At 45.2% G+C, this 10,000-nt stretch overlaps 1 protein-coding gene across 1 annotated transcript in view; it reads left to right on the top strand.

The window, feature by feature from the left end:
• The window catches only part of LOC311239309 (receptor-type tyrosine-protein phosphatase mu-like), a gene marked incomplete at its 5' end in the record, with an annotated part of 199,428 nt that overhangs the window by 109,160 nt on the left and 80,268 nt on the right, over nucleotides 1-10,000 (top strand). The window contains 3 exon segments of the mRNA XM_084327615.1: nucleotides 1,800-2,107; nucleotides 5,563-5,640; nucleotides 7,770-7,796. Coding sequence (XP_084183741.1) covers nucleotides 1,800-2,107; nucleotides 5,563-5,640; nucleotides 7,770-7,796 — 413 coding nt within the window.

Below are 10,000 nucleotides of genomic sequence, written 5' to 3'. Positions count from 1 at the left end.
GGTACTGCACACTCAAAAACGTCATTCAGCAGTAATACAGAGGGGTGTACAGGTATATTCAGAGTTAAGAGATTTGATAATTGCTGGGTCACTTCTTTCCAGAATATCTTAACTGGTGGGCAGTCCCAGTACATGTGCATAAATGTCCCCTCGTCGCCATTTGTACATAAGGAGCATTTGGAGTCTTGTTTAAGACCCATTCTGTTCAGTCTTATAGGAGTCAATTATATTTAACTATTTGAGTGTGTGTGTGTGTGTGTGTGTGTGTGTGTGTGTGTGTGTGCGTGTGTGTGTGTGTGTGTGTGTGTGTGTGTGTGTGTGTGTGTGTGTGTGTGTGTGTGTGTGTGTGTGTGTGTGTGTGTGTGTGTGCACACACTTGTCTATCTCTCTGTGTGTGTGTGTGTGTGTGTGTGTGTGTGTGTGTGTGTGTGTGTGTGTGTGTGTGTGTGTGTGTGTGTGTGTGTGTGTGTGTGTGTGTGTGTGTGTGTGTGTGTGTGTGTGTGTGTGTGTGCTTGCATGTTATTTATCGCACAGGGCTTTAATGTTGTTCGACCAGGTACAGATTACTAGTTGATTACAGCATATCTAGTGTCAGGATGAATTAACTTGAAGTAGGTCAATACGAGCGGGTTGACTGTTTTGGTTCACCGTTCGCACTCAGGATCCCTCTGCCCTCCACAGCGCTGCCGCATGGCTAATTTTAAATCGGCGTCTCCGCTGATGTATTTGGGTTATAGGACGCCACGTCTTCACAGTTCACACAGGGAAATCTGTTATTTCGCTGCGTGGAACAGCGACCCGGAGCCCTGTGAGCCAGCATGACCGGCATGCGTCCCATATACTCCGTAGAAAAACCTCTGTTTGTCATCCCGGTGTGCCGTGCTTTTTCTGGAACGTCCTCTTCTGACTCAGATCTCGTTCTAGAGCAGTTCTATAGCACTCGATAGCTTCCAGTGAGCAGCCATTGTTACGTCGTCATTGAACACTTAAAGGGTTAAAGGAACACGGCAACATTATCGCTTGCCGTCGTCTCTGGGGTGAGACGAGGAGATGGATACCACTTTCCTCTCTGTGCGTTCAGTAGAAAGCTATTCGGCTGCACGTCAGCCTGGCTTAGCACGATGAATGGAAGCGGACAGTACCGGTAGCCTAGCTTAAACTCCGGGGGAGGCGTAAGATGGCCAACGACCTAGGCTAGCCGGTACTGTCTGCGTTTCCACTCATTGTGGAAAATGATTAATTCATTCTCGAAGACGGTGAACACATTTCCCATAATGTTGGAACCTTTAACCTTTAATCTGTCTGAATATACCTGCATATAATTCTTCTAAATACCTACTTATCACCTGCATATAACCCATATAACTCTGTATGATAACATGTGTTATGTACACTATATCTGTACATATCCCTTACCTACTCGTACTAGTTATGCTGCCGGCTAGTATGACTTACTACCATAGTGTCTTTATACCTGTATCACAGTACATATGATACTACAACTCTGCACATACATCTGATTAGCACTATTACTCAGTAGTACTAAATATATATATATTTTATACTCAGTTTAATCACCTGTACATTGCATATTACTATTGCCCTTTATTGTTACATTTGCACTCTGGTTGGATGCCAAACCTCTTTTCTTTGTATTGTACTTGTGCTGTATAACGACAACACATTTGAATCAAATCTAATCTAAGCTATCAGTCCTGTCCACCAGCATCACCTCACATCTGTTACAGACGCAGTCATTGTGTTTTCTTTCCCTTCTTTCTTTTGTTTCCCCAATGAAGGAAGTTGGCCAAGAAGCGCAAAGAGACCCTGAGCAGCACGCGGCAGGAGATGACGGTGATGGTGAACTCCATGGACAAGAGCTACACGGAGCAGGGCACCAACTGTGACGAGGCCCTGTCCTTCATGGACACCCACAGCCACACCCCGAACACCCGCAGCGAGTGTGCGCTCACCCTCAACAGTCGCAGCGAGTGCGCGCTCACCCTCAACAGTCGCAGCGAGTGCGCGCTCACTCTCAACGGTCGCAGCGAGTGTGCCCTCACTCTCAACGGTCGCAGCGAGGGCGCCCTCACGCTCAACGGCAGAGGTGAATATGGCGTGAGGAGTATGCACTGAGTGATATTATATTATACCTGTAATGTTTTACAGAGAAGGAATTACCACCTCTTGGGTAGGGTTGGGCACCGAAAACCGGTTCTAATAGGAACCGGTTCCTAACTTCCGGTTATGGAAAAAATCAAAAAAAAATCAAAAAAAAAAACTGCGAAATAAGCTGTGACCTGTTTTAACCTGCACCTCAAAGAATCGGAATCGAGAATCGTTTAGAACAAGAATCGATATGGAGAATCGGAATCGAAACCGGAATCGTTCAAATCCAAATGATGCCCAACCCTACTCTTGGGGGCCGACAGTGGTTCAGTAGGTTAGAGCGGTTGTCTGGTAATCGGAAAGTTCGCGGTTCGATTTCCGCTCCTCCCGGCAGCGTGTTGAAGTGTCCTTGAGCAAGACACCTACAGTAATTGCTCCGGATGAGCAGGTTGGCACCTTGTATGGTTGCCTCTGCCATCGGTGTGTGAATGTGTGAGTGAATGTGAGAAACTAAATTGTGAAGCGCTTAGGATAAAAGCGCTATATTTACCATTTACCATTTACCATTGGAAAAACCCTTCAACAGAATAACCACGTTAGACTTATTAACACATTGTGCGCCAAAAACGTGTATACTCGTTATTGCCCGCCATGCGTTGTGCGCCAACAACGAATAAACTCGTTTTTGGGATCAATATAAAAAATGTTCGCCATGGCATTCATAATTCATCCAGCCTCCCTCCGCTGCTGCAGCTGGACCCTGTCTGATATTGCAACGCCTCAATACCGCAGCCTGGTGGATGTCGGGCGAGTTACACTCCAAGCCAAAACGGAAGTGGCGCTCGGTGCATCGAGGAAATTCCTCCGGCAGTAAAATCTTGTAGCGCACTTGAGTGCATTGGGATCGCTTTCGAAACGCAATAATCAATATGATTTCGGCGTTTATTGTGTCATTCAAACAATCTAACGTTATTTTCAGCCCGATTGTTTATTCATTTCACGGCAATCCATCTGATCAACGTATCATAGTAAAAAAAATACGCTACTGACGATCAAGGAATTATAAACGACCCCCCCCCCCCCCTTTCCTTCACGCATGATGAAGCATAATGTATACCGATCATATACATTTGAATTTTTTAATATAGCGTGTATAGGAAAGAAACACCAATCGATAATCTATCATATTATGCTTCAGGGCCTATAACTCGCGTTTTAGGAATTACTGCAGAAAACCTTAAAAACATACTTATATTCTCGACGGTACTAACACGACAATGTATGAATGAAAAAATATAACGTTCCCACATCCGGAACGATAGATACCCGATGTTGAATGGGCCATAGTAATGTTGATATAGCTATAATATTTAAAAAGTTATAGCCCTGCAAAGAAGGTAAACATCTCCATAGGGTTACAGCACTGGCAGACTGGGCCCAAGGATGGGTACAATGCATGGCGGACAATGTGTTAAATGAGGGCTTGTCTTTGGAGTATGGACAAAAAGCTAAAAATCTAATTAAATGAAACATACTGAGGCAGGGAGGTTTGTGATCATGTTCTTAAAGGAACACGCCAACATTTGGGGAAATTAGCTTACCGTCTTCTCCAGAGAGAGACAAGAAGATAGATACCAAGGCGGCTGGGTGGCGCAGCGGACATTGCGCTCGTCACCAACGCAAGAGACACCGGGTTCGACTCCGGCTGTCGGCGTTGCCTCCGGCTTGAGCCAGCCGTCATACTGACTCAATTGGCAGAGTCAGCGGGTGGAAGTCGATGGGTGGTAATCTGGACGTTGTGGACAGCGACTCATACAGGTCGGTTGGGGACGCCTGCACAGCAGAGACAGGAAATGGCGGGGGTAGTGTGAGCCTCCCACACGTTACACCTCGCCAATGAGAGTCCGCGCTGGCAGGTGAAAAGATGTGACAGGCTGCCTCCTTGTGTATCGGAGGGGACACGTGATGCAAGGCTTCTATCCTCCCTACAACCGGCCAGTGGGGTCATATGCGAGCAGCGTTCAAGACAGGGGAGGGGAGAATTGGCACAAAATGGAATTGGGATGGGAGAAAAATAGAAAAAGAGGAGAAAAAAGAGTGAAAAAAAAGAAGATAGATACCAGTTTCCTCTATGTGTGTTCAGTAGAAAGCTATCTGGCTGCACGTTAGCCTAGCTTAGTACAATGAATGGAAGCGGACAGTGCCGGTTAGCCATCGAGAGAAAAACCTTATGGATAGCTTGAAAGAAGTCTCAGCCAGTGATCAGTCTCTCTACACAGACGTATTGGCTACAACATATTTCATGCTCCTCCTTTCTAGACAATATGGCTGTGGAGAGTCTAATCAGTGATCAATAAGTGATTCTTCTCCTTATCCCACATCTGCCATTCTGAGCTCATTCGTTTCCAGGTCGTCTTCTCTGCTTCACTTACTAGAGGTGGGCATCACCAGAGGCCCCACGACGATGTGATCACGATACCAGAGTCACAATATTATAATGTGACAATATTGCAATATATTTATTACCTTTTTTCAACTGCAAATTATGTCCCCAACAAACAAAGAAAACGTTCTTAACATAAATATATATATACATCATCGGTTTTTATCTAATAAGATAACGTTAACGCCTGTTCACCTCATTAAAATAATTTTTATTGCAGTAAAATGGGATTTTCAAGCAAAAAATCAATACTTGCCGTCACTGTATCGATATAATATTGGCACGAAACATATTGTGATATATTGCTGTATCGATCTTTTTCCCCACCCCTACTGCTTACAGGAAGTCAATCTGCGGTATTTCCAAGTACACATAGAAGTCGCCTATACAGTACACTGCCCTCCAAGACTCTTAATCTACTCATAATTATCTCTGTCTCGGGTTAAGCATAAGGCTTTGTTTAGGACAGCTTGGCTTAAAAATGTAGCAAAACATCCAGGGTCTGACCCAGTCTAATCCCAGTCAGAACCAAGGGATTACACCTCCTGTCTCCCCAGCCCCACAGGCAACGAGCCCCGCAGGGAACAAACCCCAAAGATGCCGTGACCTCGATTAACCGTCTGTTAGCCCCCCGGCATTAGTGTAAATGTCTTAAATACATTACCTTGTCCTCTACCCAATAGTGTAATGCCTTAAATACCTTGACCCCTACCCTCTGACCTGGCATAATGGTCAATTAGTGTCTCTTTGCTTCAAATAATCTCAACTTGTGTTGTTGACATCCCACTGAACCTGCCCTATTGTCTAAAAGCCCTGAACTTTACCCTAACCTTAACCCTTTATTTAGTCAATGCTGCATTCACAAAGGCCCTTTGTCCCATATCCCGTGGAGAGGCTCAGTGACTGCCAAGTGGCATGATAACCACTGACTGCATTCTGCCAGTGTTCTCTAACAGTGCGACTGCCTATTGATGCCACATATTATAATGTATTCTTTATTCTATCTTCAGCCGGGTCCTCCCCCTCCTTCACGCTGACTAAAACCAACACTCTGACAACGTCTATTCCTACCAACGCATTCTACCCAGGTAAATACTTTTTGTATCCACACATCAGTCTGGCATATTGACACAGCAAACAACTGTTTGCTTCAGGCCTTGTCCACGTATACGGATGTTTTTGAAAACAGGGTAGTTTCGGCCTCCCGTCCGCATTAAAATGACGGAACACACAAGTTTTAGGTACATTTTAGGTCACTGAAAACAGAGCTTTTCGATAACCCCTTCCAGGCTGAAGATTTTTAAAGACTCAGTTTTTCCTGTGTGGATGGGTGAAACAGAGCTAGAACGGAGCTTTTGGAAAACGCTAACCAATGGCCCCTGTTCGTATGTGGATATTTTGAGTATTTTCTCTGCAATCAGGACCATGGAGAGCTCTCTGCAGTCTGCCATCAGGTCAGTTCATAAGAGCGTTGTTTTGTGGACTAAGACGTTTTATAAAACACTGTAGGCCTACTATCTGTGTGGACAGGAATTTTTTTTTAAACGGAGGAGTGAATTTTTTTCTTTGAAATATCCATGTATGTGTGTACATGGCCTCAGGCAGCATAAATGAAGAGGTGGAAAGAAACTAATTACATTTACTCTAGTTACTATTGTATACTTTTTTTTATATATATATATATTGTGATTTTAAATGCCTGTACTTTTTTTTATACTTGAATCAAATTTCAAATATTTACTTAAAATGTTTTTTTACAAGAGTTACAAGAGTAATGAGTACAATGAGATCTCTTTTTACAGTAAAACACTAACAAATTATTTCCACATTCACAAAATCTTTATTATATCCCTTTGAAAGAAACTAAATGCTTACAGTATATACTTTTGAGTGCTACTTAATAATTGTCTCGATGAGTCATTTTACTGTGACTTAAACAGGATGAGTCATGTATTTCTTTAGTCTTTCCACCTCTGCCTGTTCTTTGCTATTTCTGTTCCAAATGATGTATAATAGCAACTGATGTAGGCTACAGTATCACTGTAGATTGTGGTGAATTGTAGGGATGCCCCGATCAATCGGCTGCCGATAGTTATCGGCAGATATTCAGTATAAATATGAGATGAGATGATAATGAGATGATAATAATAAGAATTCTGATGATCCTTTCGAGTCGCCAATTGTGATAAAAAAACGATCAATGACGCAAAGACAGCATGAGTTGGTCATTGTCGCTAACTAACCTGAAACATGTCGGCACTATAACAATAACTACTACAAAGTGTCTGAGACAGATGTGACAAATGGCATCTGCAATGTAAACTGACCTATAATACCGCTATGCCAGCTGCCAGTGTTGTAGTACTCGAGTCCTGGACTGATTTTCAGGACTCGTGACTCGACTTGGACTTGAGCACTGATGACTCTGACTTGGACTTGGACTCGAGCATTGACTGCATTCGGACTCGGAAGGTGCAGGCGAGGACTCGGACTTGTTAAATACAGTAATCTTTTTTGTAATAGGGCCTAATCATTTGGCATACGATATTGATGGCCAGTGCATTTGTTTGGCTATTGTGTCACAAAGTAAATAAACTCCCTTTGTAATAGTGACCGCTGTGTCATTTATGTTTAATGTAGACCTTTTTTTATTTGTATGTCAGCTCTTTGACTGCCAGAGTGGAGTGGACTCAACCTTGATGACTTGGACTCGGACTCGGACTAGGGTAATGGGGACTCGACTCTGACTCGACTCTGGCTCTTCTTTGGTGACTCGGACTTGGACTCAGACTCGAACACTGGGGACTTGAGACTCAACTCGGACTCGAGATTTAGTGACTCGACTATAACACTGCCAGCTGCTATAACAAAACCAAAAAAATATATCCGTATCGGCAGTGTATCGGTCTATATGGCGATCGGTATCACCGGCGAAAAACAACATTATCTGGGCATCATGCATTTCTCCTTTTTTTAGTTCAGTACTCAGTACATAAGTGTTTGTTTAGTCTCACTGCTGTGTGTGTGTGTGAGGTTTAATGGTCTCTCTTCCTACCGCTGCGGGCCCCCCTCTCTTTAATCACATTAGTGGGGCCTTTGTTATTCTACTGGACTGCTATCTGGTTCTCCCTTCATTTACTGGTGGTTTTCTCTTCTCCTCCTCCTCCTCCTCCTCCTCCTCCTCCAACCTCTGCACGTGTCACGGTGGTATGAGCAGATCCTTTTGTGCCAACCGCCATCTTAGGTGAGACCCATCTTCTCTTCCCACTGTTGTTGGTTCTTATCTCTGCCCGTTTAGAGACATGTTCACCACGAGGTTCTGAGGAGTTACTTCTGAGAACAAACACAGATTTTTTTGCCATTTTGGTTTGGCTTTTATTTAATTTTTATTTAATTTTATTATTATTTATTTTTTTACACTGAAGATGGCTACCTCACCTCCATACCTGCCTGCTGCTTCTCTCCGCTCCTCCTCCTGCTCCTCCTCCTTCTCCTCCTCCCCCCCCCCTCCCTACCCCCCTGGTGAAACGAGGGGCTCTCCTGGGCTGAGGCTGGCTTCACTCCATCCCATCCGCATTGCGTGTCGTGCGTGTGATGTCACATACGTGTTTGACCTCTCATATGCATGGACAGACATGTGGACTGGATGTGGGGGAGTGTCTAGGGCTGGGGGGGGGGGGGGGGGGGGGGGGGGGGGGGGCAGCTCGCCCTGTCCACACTGACTATACTACAACGGCTGTAGCGTCCACACTGAGACACTAGGAGATACCAACCACAGGCAAGGAGAGAGAGAACACTCTCTCTCAGCCCCCCCCCCCCCCCCCCCCCCCCCCCCCCTCCAAAAGTTTAGAACGGGACGTGTTCATTCTGAACATTATTAATGTGTGCCATTAGCTATGCTACACCCCCCCCCCCCCACACTTCCCTCCCAATCCCTCCCCATTCTCCTCACCTCACATCCTACCCCCCCCCCCCCCTCCTCCTCCCTACAAAACAACAACCTTGTCTATTATTCTATTTAATGTCTCTCCCCCCTGCCTTTGGCTAACTGCTAGCGACCTAGTTGTTTTTGTTTTTTGGTTTCGCCAGTGTTTATTCATCACGCTCCACGATAAAATAGAATTAATAAAAAGCATTTTGTTTTTCCCGTTAATTATTACTGGCCTTTGTTGAGCGCGCGGGAGCAGGGCCCCAAAGTACAGCAATCCATACATGAGCAGATAGTTCTCTCTAGCGGAGCGGGAACACAGCGCTAATAAGTGGGGCACTCGCGCTGCAATAATTAATGACTGCAGCCCCTAGAAGAAGAAGAAGCAATAAGCAACGCTGCTTACGAGCATCACACGGAAACGCCAGTAACTCTTTGTTTCTCTGAGTTGTGCGAGCCGCTCGTTTCCCCCCGCGCGCGCGAACGTGACGCTCAGCGACGTCTGTCATCATCATAGACGGGCGGCGACAGCTGCTTCTGTTCGCTTCCCAGATGTAATGAGGCACGGAACAATTAACACAGAGTCGAGGCAGCCTGAAAAGGTTAGCCCGCTTTCGCTCGCTGACATATTTAGTCACGGCGCCGCAAGCCGGGGGTTAATGGCGGGAAATGATCGGAGCAGACGGGAGGTGTCACGTTTTTTTCAGTTTTTGATTTATTCTTCTTTTCTTTTGATAAACAATAAACATTGTTCAAGAAATGCAGTTGCCACAGCTTCGTATAAGTACGCAGATAAAACAAATTTAAGATAAGGCACGCCAAATCGTCGAAATACAACGTTAGAATAATCCGAAATAAATATAAAACTTTGAAACTATCGCAAAGTTCGCCATGTGTTTCGCCGTCACCCCTCCCCTCCTGAAATCCATGACTTTCTCGTTTTGTTCTTTTAAATTTTTATTTTGTCTTGCACTGTTTAAACTGCCCCATCCATCCACTCAACACCCCCCCCCCCCCTCCCCCGCCACTAGGCTATCTACTCGAGTCTCTCTGTACTCAAGCAGGCATGTGATCTACTCCCTTACCTACCAGTATAGCCTCAGCAGTAGCCTCTAAAACCACTGTGACAGGTTCTCATGCTGTATTGTTGCTTATCCCCTTCTCTGCTCTCTCTCTCTCCCCCTCCTCTCTCTCTCTTCTCTCTCTCTTTCTCTCTCTCTTCAACATACTTAACCTCTTATGTATCTGCTATCTAAAAAGTGCCCATTAATGGTAAGTTTTCCCAAGTGGGCCCTGGGTTGTCTTTGGGGGAGGACGGAGGTGGTGTTGTTTTGCTCAGAAAGCAGACCAGTGAGAGAGCGCTGCTTCTGACATCATGGACATTCGTGACGTCTTTTCTTTGCATGGCCATGCGGACATGTGTTAGCATCTCCACCACCCTGCTGCCACTACCACACCACCGCGCCATTAGCTTAGCATGTGTTAGCATCTCCACCACCCTGCTGCCGCTACCACATTAC

The sequence above is a fragment of the Notolepis coatsorum genome (genome assembly GCF_963971535.1).
Source record: "Notolepis coatsorum genome assembly, chromosome: 13".
NCBI classification, from domain to species: domain Eukaryota; kingdom Metazoa; phylum Chordata; class Actinopteri; order Aulopiformes; family Paralepididae; genus Notolepis; species Notolepis coatsorum.
This window is presented reverse-complemented; position numbering and strand designations above follow the sequence as displayed.